The sequence below is a fragment of the Piliocolobus tephrosceles genome, chromosome 3, assembly GCF_002776525.5.
Source record: "Piliocolobus tephrosceles isolate RC106 chromosome 3, ASM277652v3, whole genome shotgun sequence".
In the NCBI taxonomy this organism is placed as follows: domain Eukaryota; kingdom Metazoa; phylum Chordata; class Mammalia; order Primates; family Cercopithecidae; genus Piliocolobus; species Piliocolobus tephrosceles.
Genome location: NC_045436.1, coordinates 143,795,710 through 143,815,333, shown reverse-complemented (window position 1 = coordinate 143,815,333; position 19,624 = coordinate 143,795,710). Strand labels below are relative to the sequence as shown.

Genomic DNA, 19,624 nt, shown 5'->3' with positions numbered 1-19,624 from the left:
TTTTTTTTAATTTTTATTTTTGTAGAGACAGGGTCCTGCTATATGGCCTAGGCTGGTCTTGAACTCCTGGGCTCAAGCAATTCTCTTGCCTCAACCTCCCAAAATGCTGGGATTACAGGCATAAGCCACTGCACCCAACCTATTTTTTTTTTAATTCTTAGATCATATATGGATTATAATGCAAATTTTTGACTCATGATGTATCCTTTTTTGGCCTGGATGCTAAGGAAGAAGACCTTGATCTTGGTAATTGAATTATTCCCTCCATGTCACTCATGGGTTCACTTTTCTTCTTATGGATTTGCCAAAAGCACAAGACATTAATTCCAGTGACTTGTTGTTGCAGGGTATTGTTTTGGCAGCAATACTACCTAGGTTCACAAAGATGGTGGCTAGAGCAAGTCCATCACACACCAACTTCTCCTCTTATTCAGACTCTTATTCAGAGTCTGTAATCTGGTCTCTGTGTTCATACAGTGTTCAACCAGAAAAAGAACTCAGGGGACTGGGGAGGGCGCATAAAGAACCATGGTCCTTGTCTTCACCAATTTCTTTGGGTCAGTTGAATTTGCAAATCTGGGAGTTGAAAATCTGGAAGAATCTCACTCAAAATGCCCAGATCACATATTCATTGTTTAACTCAGATGTATGATGCCGTTTCTCCTCTAAGTGCTAGCAAGCTGGGTGTGGTGGCGGAGTTAGTATGTTAGAACTGGCCTTGGTTGCTGCCATTGCTACATTAACTTGCATCATAAATGAGCAAGAAGGACAGATAAATGAAAATACCTAAATCTTTAAAAGGGATCTAGGACAGGAGTCTGAAAACTCTGGCTTCTGGGCCAAACCCAGCCTGCTACCTGTTTCACATTGCCCACAAGTTGTGAATGATTTTTACGTTTTTAAGTGGTTGAAAAAAGCTTAAAATAAGAATAACGTTTTGTGGCTGGGTGTGGTGGCTCATGCCTGTAATCCCAGCAATTTGGGAGGCTGAGGCGAGTGGATCTCTTGAGGTCAGGAGTTCGAGACCAGCCTGGCCAATGTGGTGAAACTCTGTATCTACTAAAAATACAAAAAGTCAGCTGGGCATGGTGGCGGGCACCTGTAGTTCCAGCTACCTGGGAGGCTAAGGCAGGAGAACTGCTTGAGCCCGGGAGGCGGAGGTTGAGCCGAGCTTGCAGTGAGCCGAGCTTGCGCCACTGCACTCTAGCCTGGGTGACAAAGCAAGACTATGTCTCAAAAAAAAAAAAAAAAAAAAAAAAAAAAAATTGTGACAAGTGAAAATTACATGAAATTCAAGTTTCAGTATCCATAAATAAAGTTTTATCGGAACACAGCCATGTCTATTCACTTATGTATCATCCATGGCTGCTTTCATACCATAACCTCAGAGCTGAGTGATTGTGACAGAGACCATATGGCTGGCAAGGCCTAAAATATTTGCTCTTCGGCTTTTTACAGAAAACGTTTGCTGACTACTGGTCTAGAAGAATAAATTTTCTTTGTTTTCTGCTTAGAAATTCCTTTTTTGGACTGAGAAGTAGGGCTATTTCTATGCTTATGCAGGCTCATCCACTCTTATAAATAATGGTGAACAACTGTCTTCACATCTCATGGTAGAAATACCAAGTATATTTGTGCATGTGTGTGTTTATGTATACAGGCACTAAGTATTTACAATACCTAAGTGTATTTCAATCTGACCATCACATGTGATGATAATTATTAACATAAATTATTCTTGTGAAAGGATAATGTTTATTAAATTATGTCAAAAATGTTAACAATACAATTTTCATAACCTTCCCCCTATTCAATCAAGGGCATCCACTTGCCTCCAGATGTTTAGAATTTGTTAAAACAGGAAAGAAGGAGGAAGAAAAGGTCAATGCTCATGTTTCAGCTACCAATTTGGAATTTCTTTTTTAAGTTCATAGGGAAACAATGGTCTTGAGACTGTTGAAGATTTTCTCAATTCCTTAAGCTCTCCTTTATGTATTAAGAGCTATACCTGTTTGACTTTGGTTTATTAAAAGTCATAGGTAGCATGCCTGTAATCCCAGCACTTTGGGAGGTTGAGGTGGAGCAGATCACTTGAGGTCAGGAGTTTGAGACCAGCTTGGCCAACATGGTGAAAACCTGTCTCTATTAAAAGTACAAAATTAGCCAGGTGTGTTGGCATGCATCTGTAGTCCCAGCTACTTGGGAGGCTGGGGCAGAAGAATCACTTGAACCAGGGAAGCAGAGGTTGCAGTGAGCTGAGATCGTGCCACTGCACTCCAGCCTGAGCTATGGAGACTCCATGTCCAAAAAAAACGAGTCATAAGAACTCAGTAAGAACTCAGTAAATGATGTCAGGGAAGTTCCTGATCCATGGGAAGAAAGGGAAAGCCTGTCCCTGCTGGCCCCAGTGGAGTACGTGGTAAAAGAAGGGGTACAAAGTTAAGAAGCAATTGGCGGCTGGGCTCGATGGCTCAAGCCTGTAATCCCAGCACTTTGGGAGGCCGAGACGGGCGGATCACGAGGTCAGGAGATCGAGACCATCCTGGCTAACACGGTGAAACCCCCTCTCTACTAAAAAATACAAAAAACTAGCCGGGCGAGGTGGCGGGCACCTGTAGTCCCAGCTACTCGGGAGGCTGAGGCAGGAGAATGGCGTAAACCCGGGAGATGGAGCTTGTAGTGAGCTGAGATTGGGCCATTGCACTCCAGCCCGGGGGACAGAGCGAGGCTCTGTCTCAAAAAAAAAAAAAAAAAAAAAAAAAAAAAAAAAAAAAAGGAAGCAATTGGCGAGACAAGTGTATTCTGGTTACTTCTTTCCAAGTCCATGTGAGACAGGAGGGTAGCAGAAACTTCATGGTAAGGTCACAAACAGAGTGGAGTTTGCCTCTTTCTCTATTTGGGCTCTTGAGGGAGTCAGCCATGATGTGTGGCCCTGCTTGCTGCGAAGTGGGGAAACCAGTTAAAATGGCAGTGAGAGGTGGCCAAGCAGATAAAGAGATCGAGCTAGCACTTTGGAACCCGTCTAGGTTTATGTGGATTGTGGAGGCATTTGAAGGGTTCCTGAAGCTGTATGGGGAAGCATGGAAGATAGCTGATGTGCTGGCTGGTGGCTTTGCCCTGGTGTATTAGTACATTTTCATGCTGCTGATAAAGACATGCCTGAGAATGGGAAGAAAAATAGGTTTAATGGACTCACAGTTCCATGTGGCTGGGGAGGCCTCACAATCACGGCAGAAGGTGAAAGGCATATCTCACTTGGCAGCAGACAAGAGTAAAGAGCTTGTGCAAGGGAACTCCCCTTTATAAAACCATCAGATCTCTTGAGACTTATTCACTATCATGAGAATAGCATGGGAAAGATCCACCCCCATGATTCAATTACCTCCCCCGGGTCCCTCCTACAACACGTGCGAATTGTGGGAGTTACAATTCAAGATGGGATTTGGGTGGGGACACAGCCAAACCGTATCACATGGTGAGGGTGATTTACCCTGTGGTCAATGACCAGGGGTCAACTGCTCATTACAAGCTAGACAGGGGTGTAGGCAGGATAGCGATATCCACAGCACCCATGAAAGCCAGAATAGGGGCAGGCTGGGAAGGGAGGGTCATGGGCCCTTTCCAGACCTAGAAATAAACCAAAGGCTTGCCAGCCACAGACTTCTTCAGTGGATTCCTCCCAGAAACCGGATCAGACTAGCGCTCCTACACGGGCAACAGTGAGATCCAGAAAACAGCCAGGGCAGTCAGACTTCCTTGCCTTCTCAGGGTGAGGTAAGCTACTTCTCTCCCCTACCTCTTACACTCAGGAGTGAAGACCAGGGAGCAAAACAGTCCTCATAAAGAGATGCGCTTCAAACTAACTGAATAAATAATCCAGACAAGCACTCTTAAACTGGAAGAGTCTGATAAACCTTTTTTTTTTATTTTGATGGAGTCTCGCTCTATCGCCAGGCTGGAGTGCAGTGGTGCAATCTCAGCTCACTGCACTCTCTGCCTACAGAGTTCAAGCAATTCTCCTGCCTCCGTTTCCCGAGTAGCTGGGACTACAGGTGTGCACCACCTCGCCCAGCTGATTTTTGTATTTTTAGTAGAGACAGGGTTTCACCATGTTGGCCAGGATGGTCTCAATCGCTTGACATTGTGATATACCCTCCTTGGCCTCTCAAAGTGCTGGGATTACAGGCATGAGCCACTGTGCCCAGCCTGATAGACTTTTAATTAACTATTTTAATTCCAAGCATGTGTCCCAACCATCTCTCGTATACTTGAATGCCTAGCAAGAAGGGACAAAATATCAGTAGTAGAAAAAATTTTTTTTCTGAAGAACCTATCAATAGTAATATGCTAGATTTTTTGATGCTTCTACTCTATTCAAATTTGTCATGCAGTTTTGTTCTAAGCAGTGACTTTCAAATGTTTTGATCATATCCCTCAGTAAAAAACATATTTTATATCACTACCAAGAACAAATGTTCATACACATATGCCTGAAATAAAACATCATGAAATCAAATCTACCTTTAATTTGTTTGTGATGTGCTTTCTATTTTCTAGTCTTCTAGGTTTGAAAAAATGCCATTTATGTCCCATTAAATTGATTTCATGACCCATCTGATGTGTTGTGACCTACAGCCTGAAACACATTGCCCCAAAGGCCAAATGAAGTGGATGGAATATCTGTCCCTTCGTGATACAGTTCGGGATGCTGTGCTTTCACATCCTTCTGTTTTCATAGCGTCACTGTCCCAATAACTACAGGCAGCAGCTATTTATTAAAGCTCTCTCCATAATATTTATCTTAGCAGTCAAGATGCCTTCAGTTATATGTGACCAAAACCCAATCCAAGGCCAGTCGCAGTGACTCACACCTGTAATTCCAGCACTTTGCGAAGCCAAGGTGGGAGGATTGCTTGACCCCAGGAGTTTGAGAGAAGCCTGGGCAACATAGCGAGATCGTGTCTCTACAAAAAATTTAAAAATTAGCTACATGTGGTGGCATGTGCCTGTGGTTTCAACTGCTTCGGAGGCTGAGATGGGAGAATCACTTGAGCCTGGGAGGTAGAAGCTGCAGTGAGCCATGATCGCAAAATTGCACTCTAGTTTGGGTAACCCTGTCTCAAAAAACCAACAAACAAACAAGCAAAAAAAGCCCCCAAAATCCCAATCCAGACTGAGTTAAGCTGAAAGTCAGTGTATTGTCTCATGTCATAGGGATGAGCAGCACAGTGCTACCTGCAAGTGCAACCGGGTCCAACATTTTAGGTTTCTCTCTTTTGCTTCTCTTGCCTCTGAGTTGGCCTTATTCTCACTTAGGCCTAGTCTACAAGGCAGGGAGCATGTCTTTGACTCCCCCAAGCACACAGTTCACCATGTAGAAGGAGGAGAAGCCCCACTCAACCCCACTGTCCACATAACACATCTCGTGGACAGATGGGCCCAGACAGATAAGGAATTCTGATTGCTTCAGCAAGATCTCAGGCCCAACCCTTGGCCAGGAGTGAAGCACTGATTGACAGTCCCTCTAAGCCAACACAGAATGGGAGAAAGTGGGGTACTTTACGAGAATAAGGCAGAGGAATTATGCTCAGACCAGGAGAAAAATCAGGCCAGATAGATTGGAAAGATAGGTCCTGTATGGGGGATATAAATAATTCTCTTATCAATAAAGTAACCTAAATTTAGAACCAGACAGTAGACCAAGCACGGTGGCTCACACCTGTAATCTCAGGACTTTGGAAGGCCAAGGCAGGCAGATCATTTGAACTCAGGAGTTTGAGACCAGCCTGGGAAATGTGGTAGAACCCTGTCGCCACCAAAAATGGAAAAAGTTAGCTGGGCTTGGTGTTGCATGCCTGTAGTCGCAGCTACTTGGTAGGCTGAGGTGGGAGGATTGCTTGAGCCCAGGAGGTTGAGGTTGCAGTGAGCCAAGATGGCACCATTGCACTCCAGCCTGCGTGACGGAGTGAGACCCTTTTTAGGACGAGGGTAGGGGTGTAGCATATAAACTAAAGAATTACTCAATCTTGGCAGGGTGCAGTGGCTCACGCCTGTTATCCCAGCACTTTGGGAGGCTGAGTTGGGTAGATCACCTGAGGTCGGGAGTTCGAGACCAGCCTGACCAACATGGAGAAAACCTGTCCCTACTAAAAAATATAAAAATTAGCTGAGCATGGTGGTGCATGCCTGTAATCCCAGCTACTTGGGAGGCCGAGGCAAGAGAATCGCTTGAACCCGGGAGGCGGAGGTTGCAGTGAGCCGAGATCACACCATTGCACTCCAGCCTGGGTGACAGAGCAAAGCTCTGTCTAAAAAAAAAAAAAGAGTTACTGAATCTCAGTCTTTGACATGCTGAACTGGAATAGCATTGCAGATAGCTACAACTATGGTTGCTACTTCAATTCCAATTCAAGTAGAGAAACCAAGAAAGATGTTAAGAACAAGTTTTCCTTCTGTCTTTGATGACAAAATGTACATTAAAGAAGTACAAAATGAGGGTGATTACAGAATGAGTGGTTGAACAGAATCAGAAGGTGGACATATGAAGCAGAAAGAATCCTCAAAGTACAATTCTGATGATAGGATGAAGGGCATGCCAGGTGGTAGGCGTTTTGAATCATCATTTGCGAAGATAGCACTATTGACCCATTTGCTGTGGGAGGGTATCACGTTGACTTCATTTGCCACACTGCATATCTGATTGTATCTGTTACATCCAACTTTTCTGGCTGATGTCCTTGAATAATTCACAGCAGGTGTTTGCAAGCCAGAGTCAAGTGTGCATTCTATACTCCCCATACAGAGGAAACCTAGTGACCCACAGGAGCGGAAATCAAGACTTTTGTCTTACTGGCCCTTTAAGTTACCAACCGAGCTAACCAAACCCAGACTACTTGAGAAGGAGAAAAATTAAAATAAAAGATACCTTTGGCAAGCAATTATGTAACAGCTTTCAAAAAAAAAAAAAAAAAGCTGCAAAATTGTAAATCATTTCCACATGATTTACAAACTTTAAAGGTGACTTAAAAATTCTCAAAACATTCTTTTATGGCTGGTAAAGGTGAAAAGGGAAGTAAGAAGACAGAAACAAGACAAGAACCCTCTGTGTTTTCTTTCTTCTCCATAAAATGTTTCCCCCACCAAAAGCACACATGGCTGCTGAGCAGCAACTTACCATTTTTCCAGGGTCAGTTCACTTTTCGTACTGCTCTAAACCCTGCTGAAAGCCAGCTCCTCGGGGAGCCCCAGGAATGGGGGCTGGCTTCTCTTCAGTCTGCAAGCACTCAGAAGGAAATGCCCCTTGCTGAGAAAGGGGTGGTGTTAGGGGAGAATCCATCTTCTGTCAAGGAAGTTTCAATTAAATATGGATGCCAATTAATTTAATTTATATTTCTGCATGAAAAATGTCATTCTATTATACATGCACTGGAAGGATGCCAGGAGCCCATGTTAATAAATTACATCTCTACTGACATAATATGGAATCACAGACTAATCAGATACTTATTAAATGCCCACCTGTGCTTGGGGCTACACCTTGTAGAAATCCAGCTGAAATAAGGTCTGTCCAGTAAGGCCTCTCCTTACACTGTGGTCATTGACACCCACTCTTATCCTCCTCTTCTCCTAGCTTTGAGCATGTCTCAGGAGAACAACTGTAAAAATGAATAATCAACATTCACTTGCCAGTGGTTATGAATGGGCATATTTAATGAAGAAGGGAATGAATGAAGGGGAACTGTAAATAATCTACTCAATTTAATCCAGGAACAGGCCTACTCTGGTTAGCAGGAAACCTTCCATGATTATTTGATTACAGATTCAAATCAGCTGGCAGTGGGTAACAGTACTAATACCTACTGGTTATGAAGTGCCAACTCTGTGCCACACTCCATGCTTTATTTTGCATCCCTGTTACATGTTTTATTTTGAATCCTTATAATAATCTTTCAAGGTAAGGATTACTCCTTCCCACACCCTTCATTTTAGAGACACAAAAGCTGAAGTGTAGTACCCTGAAATGACCTTGCTCAAGGCCATGTGATTAGTAAGAGGCACACTTTCCTCTGCTGGCCGATGACTGCCTTATTCTGGCAGTGCTGACACACTGGACAGTTCTTGATGCACTACAGTTATGATTAAATCACCAGGAGATGACTCTGTAATACCCCCTGCCTGGGAATTCATCCTGCTCTCCTCTGCTGCAATTCTGTGTAGTCGTGAAACGGATGTCACTCAGTTGCAACAAGTTCTCGAATAACCACGCATTGTTTCAGCCAGTTATTTATTCAACATTTACTAAGCACCCGCTATGTGCTAGGTCCTAGGATCCAATAAAGAAAAAGGAGGTCAGACTAATGGGGAAGACAGATGCCCTAACACAAAATTGTAATGTGTGTGGTTTAATACTATGGAATTGCTAAGGAAAAACATTCCTTTTGTTGTTTATTCAATCAATCTCCTATACCCTCTACCACCATTTACAGAGTCTCTACAACATACTGGACAACAGGCCCATTCTCACATTTTCAAGCCAGGGCAGGAAAAGACATGAAAGCCACCAGCCTGAGTCTGTTCCTCTAACTTCCTCTTTCTTCCCATACCTGACTTCCTCTTGCACTGCAAGGGGCCTCCCATATATGTGTCTGGGCATCCCAGCCTGCGTGTACAAATTTTGAAACACCTCCTGCTAGAACCTCTTAAAATCAGGAAGAGGCTTCTGTGCAGCCTAGAAACAGCTTTTGGCCTCTTTGAGTAGGGAGTGCTGGGATCCAGGACCCAGAGAGTGGTACAACAAGGGAGGGAATGGGCTTTGGGTGGGCAGCACCCTCTGGGTCTATTCACTCCTTCGGCTGCAGACAGGGCAGAGGAAGGCCAGAGGGTCTCAGAGTATCGTCCTCAATGCAGCCACTCGGCATCACCTGGAAACTCATTAGAAATGCAGAATCACAGGCCACACTGCAGACTTTGTGAGTCAGGTCTGCTTTTTTTTTTTTTTTTTTTTTTTTTTTGAGATGGACTCTAGCTCTGTCACCTAGGCTGGAGTGCAGTGGCGCTATCTTGGCTCACTGCAACCTCCGCCTCCTGGGTTCGAGCAATTCTCCTGCCTCAGCCTCCCGACTAGCTGGGGTTACAGGCGCCCGCCACCACTCCCAGTTAATTTTTGTATTTTTAGTAGAGACGAGGTTTCACCATGTTGGCCAGGCTGGTCTTGAACTCCTGACCTCAAGCGATCCGCCTGCCTCAGCCTCCCAAAGCGCTGGGATTACAGATGTGAGCCACTGTGCCCAGCCAGGTCTGCATTTTAACAAGATTCCCAGGTATTTCATGGCCTTTGGAGAAACACTGCTGAAAGGGCCCTAGCTTAATCCCCTCTTGGTAAATGAAGAGACTGAGGCTGCCTGAAACACAGGGCAGGAAGAGGGGCCTGGCCTGGGGCTGGGTTGCCCAGGTCTGAAAGTGTCCTTCTGGGCACCTTGCTATTCTCTAGGATAAACATGCACCACAACAAATTGCAGAGAAAACACCTTTCTAGTAACTCAGATTGAGAGGAGCCTGGAGTAAGAGATTTACAACAAGTGATTCAAGGAAGAGAATTCCATGAAGTCATGGACAAGGTAATTAAAGGAAAATTAAAGCTTTTTTTTCAGAATTAAAGGAAAGTGATAACAAATCACTCCACAAGCGAACTTGAGGGAGGGTTGAGGAACTCTTGGTTTTCATTTTGTTTCTGAGGCCAATGCAAATAAACTGGAGGAGAATTCCATAATCCCGTGAATTGTCCTTTTTTGTTTCTGCTTTTGTTTTCTGCATTCCTTTAGCCTCCCTCGTTTTTCCTCAGTATATTTTAGTTCCCATACCTTTCTGATACATGTGGCCCTTCACTCCCCTGCTTTTGGTTTTCTCAAATCATTCACTCTGCTTCAAAGAATATAAAGAAGATAAGTTAACAGAACAATTTTTTTTTTTTGAGACACGGCCTCACTGTTGATCCAAGCTGGAGTGCAGTGGTGCCACCGCTGCTCACTGCAGCTGCCACTTCTTGGGCTCAAGTGAGCCTCCCACCTCAGCTGCCTGAGTAGCTGGGCCTATAGACATGTGCCACCATGCCCAGCTAATTATATTGTTATTTGTAGAGATAGGGTCTCACCATGTTGCCCAGGCTGGTCTTGAACTCCTGAGCTGAAGTGATCCTCCCTCCTTGCCCTCCCAAAGTGCTGGGATTATAGGCATAAGCCACCATGTCTGGCCAGAATAAAGTTTAAAAATATGGTCAGCAAATATTTCCTAAGAATATTAAGTGCACTGACCAGGTGCAGTGGCTCACCCATGTAATCCCAGCATTTTGGGAGGCCGAGGGGGGCGGATCACCTGGGGTCAGGAGTTCAAGACCAGCCTGGTCAACATGGTGAAACCCTGTCTCTACTAAAAATACAAAAATTAGCTGGGTATGGTGGTGGGTGCCTGTAGTCCCAGTTACTCGGGAGGCTGAGGCAGGAGAATTGCTTGAACCTGGGAAGTGGAGGTTGCAGTGCACTCCAGCCTGGGTGACAGAGCGAGATTCTGTCTCCAAAAAAAAAAAAAAAAAAAAAAAAAAAAAAGAAAAGAAAAAAAGAAGAAAAAAAAGAATTGCATTTCGATTTTATAAGTTCCCTTCAGCCAGCTAGTTATCAACATGTTGCCAGTTGTGTTTCAGTTCCGCCTAGCCCATCTTCTCATCTCTATTGCTCACCTATCTTTTCTTTTTCCTCCTACCCTCCCTCTTTTCTTTTCCTTTCTTTCTCCCTTTCTCTTCTCTCTTTCTTTCTTTCTTGCTGGTGTTTATTAAAGCATATTCCAGACATCATGTCATCTAACTCACTTCCTACAGAGTTTCCTTGAGGCAGGGCCACAAGAGAATGTAGTCTGGGGAAATGATCTCTTATGATTATGTTCTTGATCAAAATATGGAATTTGTGTTACTGAGATAAGAAACAATAAAGAATTTCCAAAACCTCTTCCTAGTACCCCAGATATTGTGGACTTCATTTTCTATCCCTATGTCTTCCCCCTAGAGTCTTTCAGGGGTGTCTATGAGAACTTTTTCATCTTCCTTTACTATTAAACTAGTAACAGAATAACAGAAACTTTGGATGTTTATACATCTAAAAAGAGGAAAATATTCTCTTTCTGTTGGTGAAGAGGATTCTCAGGGCATAAGTTTTGAAGTTAAAATTTGACAATGGAAAGTTTGCAGAGATCTTCTATGACAAGAAACCAAACATATCACTGCCTCCCCACAACCCCTCGCCCAGGCAAACTCCTGGAGCTGATTGTTGTAATGGTTTTAAAGGCGCTTAGGACCAGGACCTAGATCTGAAGCATGGTGCACAGTTGTTTACTCTTCACACAAGTCAGATCTATGAAGGATCAAGTAATTTGGAGGTTTGGTTACTTTCCATTAGTAAATATCATCCAACTAAATTTGGGTAAAATGCCCTCTAAATAAGTCAAGTAGACAGGAGCTTTGAATGAGGGAATTAATTACAGCTGGTGTCTTAAGGAAAAGAATCCCACTGTGGCACAGAGAATGTAATTAATAGGAGGTAAGTGCCAACAAATCACTCCTTAAAATATTAATGCTATCAAAGAACAGCTGGATAATGAGAGAAACTTGACCCTTGGGGGACTAGCAAAGGTTGCTGCTGCTGCAGAACTTTATGCAGTTATGACGTAATGAAATTCCTCTAAATTTTAACAAAAACTAATATTAAAAGGTGTGGTTCTGGGAAAGTTATTAGCAGTAAACATGTCATAATTTTTATCATCTTATTATGTCATTACGTCTCTTTTTTGCTGTGTTTCTAAGTGACATTTTCCCGTAATTGCTCAGGATATATACATAATTGAAACAACACTCCTAAAAAAAAAACTAGATTAAAAAAAAGTTAAGCCTGACAAGAACTTTTTTTTTGTAAATAAAACACCCACTATCTAAGAAATTTCTGCAAAACAATTTCCCATATGCTTAAACTATTTAACGAAACCAAAAAAAAAAAAAAAAAAAAACTGTTTCATTGTTTGTCATTGAAAGCTCCAACTTAATTTGTTTTTACTCAATAGCTTTGTATTGTCCTAAGAAGTATGTAATTCCAAAAGAGCAACAAAGTTAAATATTTACACAGTCCCACTTAACGTGTGAAATGTTGGACATGTATTTTCTACAGCCTCATAACTAAATGCTAATCCCAATACCTAAAATTAGAAATCAAAAGTAAGTATTTAATTGGAGTATACTTTAACTTAGATCAAAAAAAAAAAAAAAAAAAAGAAGAAGAAGAAGAAGTCGTTTTAATAGGAGATTTTTTTTTTTTTTTTAAAGTTTCTCTAGAATCGGCTCGGTTCATCAGGAAGCTGCGAACGAGATTAATGCGTTTGACCGCGCACCTTGTGTCGCTGGAGCTGAGAACACTTTGTTCCTTTTGTTTCGCTCAACTTGCCCACATCTAACTCAGGGATACGGGTATGCAGCGTGTTTGACAAATAAGCCGAGATACGCCGAACATATTCACACATACCAATAGATGACTGGAAGTTCAGGATGCAGTCAAAATAAACGCTTGCGTTTGACCCAGGTTTCACGTAACACCAGTTCCATAAGGCACTTACGCCGCTAACGGAGCAGTGCCCCTGAAAATAGCCCACAGGGGACACATCATTTAAATAAATGTGTTTCTTTCCCTGAACAGAAGTTCAGTTCTGCTCAATTATCATTAATTTTGCTCCTTTATTTCCTTTGCGGGCGTGAACGGAGAAGTCGTGCTCTTTGAGGTTTTGCGAGCTGGCCTTGGCTGGCAGAGGTGACCGGCAATCCTTCACACGGCGGAAAAAGTGCGAGTGTGTGTGTACTTGTGAAAACGTGTCGTTCCTCCCAGAAAAAGTGGAAACGTAGGTGGAAAGCTCAGTGCATATGTTGGCGACACCTAAAAACCATGTTCTTGGTCCTGAACCTATAGAAGCGGTATCCCAGGAACGAGTCTGAGTCTGTGCGACAGGGCACAGATGATTCGACAAACTTCAATGACTGCACCGCATTCGTGCATTAACTCCGTCGAACAGTAAATCCAGCGTCTCCACTCGCGCGTCCACGTGCGTGGATAAACGCGGGAAATTGGCAGCCCTCAACGTCACTCTGCAGACATTTCCGGGCTGTGAGAGAGTTGGGGTGTGCGGCGGGGGAGGGGAGGGTCTGATATCTTCGGGTTGAGAGTCAAGTCCTGGGGGAGCGGCATGGGCGGGGGTGGTGGGGGAGAGGCGGAGGATGGAGCGCGAACCAGAAGGCGCAGAGCACCCTCGGCCCGCGCCGCACCCGCTGTGATTAGCTCCAGCGGCGCGACCCGGGAAGGCGGACTCTTTCTTAACCCTGGTTGTCTCCTCCTCCTTCGCCCTTTTTAAAGGACGCCTTGCGGGCAGAGCTGTCAGCAATCTCGCTGCGGATTGTACTTGGCCGCGGCGGAGCTGACTCCTGCTCCTGTGACAGATAGGGGCGGGGGCTGAGCGGCCGCCTGTCCCAGGTACTCGCACGTGGGGAACAAATTCTTTTCTTCCGGCTCCTCTCGGGACCCGGCGATCGCCACAAGTTGGGACTCTGCGGCGCTGGAGTTGGCAGCCCCGGGCGCGATGGCTCCCTTGAGGAATGGGGAGGGAGGTGGCCGGGGGGTTGGCGCGCCCCTCGCGCGGGGAGCGCTATGAGCCGGGCAAAGGGCGGCAGCGACAGCCCCAGCAACTGCCTCTGCCGGCGCCTCCCGCGGGCCCTAGCCAACTCGCCCCGCGCACCATGCTGACTCCCGGCCTGCGGAACTCGTAGTGCAGCCCCTGTCGCCTCCCCGGTCCCTGCTATCCCACGCAGGACTGGCTTCGGCCGCTGGGGCCAGCCGCTTGCGACGTGTCTCTGGGGAGGCGGAATCGCTGTGCGCCCTGAGCCCGGGCTCAGCCCTTCGCTTTCCAGCTGCGTCCTGCTCCGGGCCGCCCAGGGAGCCCAGTGGCGATGGGGGCACTGCTGGCGCTTTGCCTTCTCCTCGGCTGGCTGCGCTGGGGCCCGTCGGGCGCCCAGCAGTCAGGAGAGTACTGCCACGGCTGGGTGGACGTGCAGGGCAACTACCACGAGGGCTTCCAGTGCCCAGAGGACTTCGACACGCTAGACGCTACCATCTGCTGCGGCTCCTGCGCGCTCCGCTACTGTTGCGCGGCGGCCGACGCCCGGCTGGAGCAAGGCGGTTGCACCAACGACCGCAGCGAGCTGGAGCACCCAGGCATCACCGCGCGTAAGTGCTGGGCCCTTGGGGACAGATCCCCGCCGGCCTAACGGCGGCGGCTGCACGTGTGCGCGGGAGGACGCACAGACCCGGGAAGGTCTGTGCGCCTTCCCGGGTCTGTGCGCCAAGGGGACGCGGCCGGGTGGGGGGAATCAAGGGATGAGTGGGTGGTCGTGTTTCAGATCATGGTCCTTTATTTATTTGCAGTCCCGCTTCCCGCCACTTGCGGTCTCTGCGGGTCGGCCCAAGGAAAGTTTGCCAGGAACAGTGAGGAGCGCAGGGCTTGTGCCTGGTGGCCCGGGGGAAGACAGCTGGAGCTCCCGGGAGAAGGGTCGTGCGGGTTAAGCCAGGGTAGACTTGGGTTTTGGTGGGCGGGGAGGGGGGGGGCGAGGAGGGTGTCCCATTGCGCGCCCTTGTCACTTCGGGAGCTTCGGGAAGTGCCGAATGCAGGGAATCGCGACTCTTGTCGCGCGCTCAGTTGCAGGCCTTCAGGGCTAAGAAACTACAGTCACTTTTTTTTTGTCCTATGATAGCGTTTCTAAGCCGCGGCCCCCGTTCTGCAGACTTCCTTTCAATTCTCTGCATCGAATTACCCTCTCCGGCCCACCCCCTATTGTCACGCCTTTCAGAAATGCCCAGGTCTTCGAGGTGGAGATTTAGAAACAAGGGTCGAAGGTGCTTCCCCGCCCCCTATTCTCACGTCGGAAAACACGGGTCAAATTTCCGCTCACTTCAGAGCGGAATAAATCACGACCCCAGCAAAGAAAATTTACACCTTGAAAAAAAGTTTTCCACCTGAATCGGAACATCAGGGAAACGCTTTAGAGCTTGAGGCGAGGGTTTTATGGCGGGGGAAACCGGAGAAACGGGCGGAGATGAGAGCGGGTGACACCCCAGGATTCCAGAGAGCCCAGGTCTGGAGCCGGCAAGAGAAGGTCGCCCGGAAAGGGAGGAGAGGCTGGAGAGATCATTAAAGGTTCCCCAACGACCCCTCCCCGCAAACTGATAACCCAGAGAACAGGGGAGTCTGCCCTCCATTAGTGCTCCACTAGAGGGTGAATGTTGGGGGTCAACATTTCCAAGCTAGAGGATTTGGGAAGTAGTTTCTGGAGAAAAGATGCCCAGTGGAAAGTAGGGAAATCTAGGCCGTTCTGGCCTGTGAGAAAAATACAGACTCTTCCCCACGGCTTCACTCACTCACTCACCCTGGGGGACCCAGCTGCCCTCTGGGAGTAAGGGCAATTGCCCCGTCTGCAGCAGGGACTCCCTCTGCGCTCCCTATTCGGCTCGGTTGCCAGAGGACAGCAAAAGGGAGAGGCAGTCTCCACACTCACTGAGTCTGGGATCAGGCAAACCGTGATGGACCTTGGCTCTATCACCTGCCGGCCATGTAACTTAGGCAAGTTAGTTAACTGCTCTGGATATCTCTTCTCAGTTCTAAAGTGGGCATATTGCTCGCAAAGGAGTTAAGTTGTTGGTGACCTGAGAGTGTATGAATGCTGAAGCTCAGGGCTAAGTCAATGGTAGTTACTCACTTTGCCTTTCCTTGCATACTGGTGCTAGTAAACAGGGGAGAATGGGAGGGACACAGAAGAGGTTATGCCTAGGAGCCCACAAATAGTTGATAGTTACCTGTCCTCACTGGCTCTGTCTATGGGAAGGCACAAACTTGTCTGATCTATTTCCACATCTGGAAAATGGAGCTTATCATGTCCATCTCACGGGGTCTCCATGAGACTTTAATCAGATAATGAATAAGAAAGAGCCAGGCACACAGTAGGGACTTAATCAATGCAGGTTTTCTTTCTTCTACCTGTAAGCTGGAGGCTGTGTCCTAGCATGGCTCTATCAAGGGACATACCTGGAGAATTGCCCTAGGCTTGCAAATTTTATGTCTGCCTGGTAGAGGGAGCAGGAAATTGGAGTTTGCTCTGTTTGAGGGATGCTTTTATAGAAAGTCTGGGCCGTGGACACCAAGAATTGCCTCGTGAGCTATCTAAAGTTCAGTCTGACTTCCCAGGCTTGGATGGGTATTGAGAGGCATGGCAGCTGGAGTGGGTATTCCAAATCTTTCCTGGAAAGAAGAAGCCAGAGCTGGCAATTTGTGGTATGGTAGGAGACACAGTAGATTGGGCCCTCTGTGAATTTCTTTATACTGTTCTTTCTGGAGTCTCACAAAATCCTGGGTCTGTGTGTGGAGGGGAATCTCATTTAATAGGCCTGGCTCTATTTGCTTAGACTGGAGATTCTTGGATGGGAGATGGATTGCCAGCCTAAGAGAGGGGTCAAATCTCTTATTGCCTCACTGTGATCCAACTACTAAAACCTGCATTTAAACCCAGAATTATTGTAACCCCTAAAATTCACCCCTTCCCTCCAGTGCCTGAACAGGAGAACAGATTCCAGTTTTTTTCTGACTTCCAGATGTGCAATATGATGGTTAATTGCTAACAGAGGTTAGGGTATCTGTTGCTTCCTCCCTGCTAGGAGTAGCGAGAATATTACATCATCACGGTTTGCATCGCCGTTTTGCAGGTTACCATTAACAAACTCTGAAAAACTGAGCTGACAACAGTGATAATACTGAGTCTGCCACCTCCCAACCCTCAGCTGCCCAAGCAGAGCTCAGAGTCTGGGAGATCCTCATCCGAGCATCTGTTTATGTCTGTTTTTGCCTTTTAGAGCCTGTCTACGTCCCCTTTCTCATCGTCGGCTCCATCTTCATTGCGTTCATCATCCTGGGCTCTGTAGTGGCTATTTATTGTTGCACCTGTTTGAGACCCAAGGAGCCCTCGCAGCAGCCAATCCGCTTCTCACTCCGCAGCTATCAGACAGAGACCCTACCCATGATCCTGACCTCCACCAGCCCCAGGGCACCCTCCCGGCAGTCCAGCACAGCCACGAGCTCCAGCTCCACAGGCGGCTCCATCCGCAGGTTCTCCTTTGCCAGGGCTGAGCCGAGCTGCCTGGTGCCCTCGCCGCCCCCGCCATACACCACGAGTCACTCAATCCACCTGGCTCAGCCATCTGGTTTCCTGGTGTCACCCCAGTATTTCGCTTACCCCCTCCAGCAGGAGCCCCCCCTGCCTGGGAAGAGCTGTCCAGACTTCAGTTCCAGTTGACACGCCCAGGCCATGAATCCACAAGTCAGTCAAATGGCAGACAGGTGGAGCCCTGCTGCCATTGCCACATGCAATTCTGAGAAAATTTCTCTTGTAACTGATCAGTGTCATGGAGGAGCATGCTAGGAAAACACAGCACCTTCTAATTTGAGAGTTCCTGGCTCCAATCACAGAACGGCTAAACCAGAGAACTGTTTTCTGGTTTTGCAAACATGTGATCATTACATTTCAATTTATGCTACTTTTATTCAAAACATGCAGAAGTTTGACTTTAAAGTTGCAAATTGGCTGAACATGTTTTACTGGACATTCAGCTATGCTGCTTAGAAAAGGGCCACATGTTTCTTTTTCATATAAGTTGTTCGTTGAGTTATGATAGAAATACATTCATAAGGCCGGGCGCGGTGGCTCAAGCCTGTAGTCCCAGCACTTTGGGAGGCCGAGATGGGCGGATCACAAGGTCGGGAGATCGAGACCATCCTGGCTAACACGATGAAACCCCGTCTCTACTAAAAAATACAAAAAACTAGCCGGGCGAGGTGGCGGCGCCTGTAGTCCCAGCTACCCGGGAGGCTGAGGCAGGAGAATGGCGTGAACCCGGGAGGCGGAGCTTGCAGTGAGCTGAGATCCAGCCACAGCACTCCAGCCTGGGTGACAGAGCGAGACTCTGTCTCAAAAAAAAAAAAAAAAAAAAAAGAAATACATTCATAAATAAGCGAAGAAAAATACCTAATTATAATTATCGAAGGTTCACTTAAAAAATTAACTATTAGGTAAACTTAAGGGGGCAGTGAACAATCTGTTTATGATTTCGGGAGTAACCTAACCATGAATAATATTAGCATAATGAGAACATTTACTTTTTAAATAAATAACTAGATTTTGTTTAAAATATGAGTTTTTTTTCCAGAATACAAGGTTTCAATAACTACGTGAGGAGTTTAACGTTTTAAATATATACTCAGACATTCATTGTAACACAGAGTCTACGTAAAATCATTTCGCCCACCCACTGGGGGGAGTATTTATGGCAGACATTTTGTTCAGCAACATTTAGTGTTTCCGTGAAAGTTGGACAGTTGGGGCTTAAAACATTTATTTGTAAGATGAGCTATGTACAAATGTAAATATTTGTAATTTAATGTATTTACCACATTGACTGTACTAATTATTTAGTAGTCATACTGTAATTTTTATGTTAATAACTGTGGAGTTCAAAATCTAGCTATTGGTATAATCATCTAATATTATATATATCTCCAGTGCCACTGAATTTTATGTCTGATGACTATATATTTGGGCATATATCTTGTTGGATTAGAATAAATAAAATACTTTATGTTTTCATGAACTCTATTGAATTTTAAATGATTCGTTTTATCTCTTTAGCAATGTTTTTACTAGTCAATGAAATGAAATGTCTTTAACACATACTTCGTATTTTAAATAAAAAAAATTCCATATCAGGGCTCGTGAAAGCAGCAAAGAAAGTGAATTTTTATGGAAGTCTCAGTCTTCAGCCCTCCGATGGGTTATTTGGCCTGTGGAGAATTCATCATTGGGACGTTTCTCATAAGAATATGGATTTCTGGCTTCTCGTGACCTACAGGACGTGGCACCAGAGGTTCTGCACTGCCTTGGGGTCAGGTCAATCCTCTTCAGACAGGATACCTGCCATTTGCCAGCCTCCTGCCTGGTCTGCCCACCTGGCCCATCTATTTCTGTTGTGTTACCTACCTGGTCCCTGCAGGTGTGATTTGAAAGCCCAGATGTATAGGAATTCATACTATCATATGCCACTCTCAATTTTCAAACACAACTAGTTAGAGGCAGAATTCTGTCCTAAAAGAGTTGTTTGGCCTTGTCTCTTCGTTTTCTAGTTAAGGAAACAAGTTCAAAGACATTATGCATCTGCTCAGTCTAAAGGCAGAGGGGCTCTGACTTCTAGTCTCCTGCTTTATCCTGTATCTAAAAGCTGTCTGACTTTCAGGTTTCACAAATTGTTCAAAATAATCAAGGAAAGAAACAGCTGCATGTAAAAGGATGAACATTTATACACATGTGCTTGGGTGCAATCCTACACTATTAGACTAGTTTTATTTATGTTTGTGGTATATTGGTCCTTTTAATGGTTTTAAGGTAACCTTATTAAAGCTCTTCTTATGAGCCAAGCATTAAGTATTAACACGTATTAACGTATTTTATGCT

The 19,624-nt window shown here is 45.7% G+C and overlaps 1 protein-coding gene and 1 long non-coding RNA gene across 2 annotated transcripts in view; one reads left to right on the top strand and one right to left on the bottom strand.

The window, feature by feature from the left end:
- Positions 1-7,268, bottom strand: part of LOC111550853 — a 97,768-nt gene extending 90,500 nt beyond the window's left edge. Inside the window, exon 1 of the long non-coding RNA XR_002734190.1 lies at positions 7,175-7,268. This is a non-coding gene — a long non-coding RNA (uncharacterized LOC111550853). The remainder of the gene's footprint in view (positions 1-7,174) is intronic.
- Positions 7,269-13,395: 6,127 nt separating this feature from the next.
- SHISA3 (shisa family member 3) lies at positions 13,396-17,861 on the top strand. Its single transcript, XM_023224678.1, has 2 exons — positions 13,396-14,303; positions 16,977-17,861. Exons 1-2 carry the CDS (start codon positions 14,027-14,029, stop codon positions 17,414-17,416), a joined length of 717 nt encoding a protein of 238 aa, XP_023080446.1. The 5' UTR covers positions 13,396-14,026; the 3' UTR covers positions 17,417-17,861.
- Positions 17,862-19,624: the final 1,763 nt, after the last annotated feature.

Coding starts and splice junctions, on each gene's coding strand:
- SHISA3 (XM_023224678.1), top strand. CDS start 14,027: ATGGGGGCACTGCTGGCGCTTTGCCTTCTCCTCGGCTGGCTGCGCTGG. Junction 14,304..16,976: donor GCACCCAGGCATCACCGCGC/GTAAGTGCTGGG, acceptor TTTGCCTTTTAG/AGCCTGTCTACGTCCCCTTT.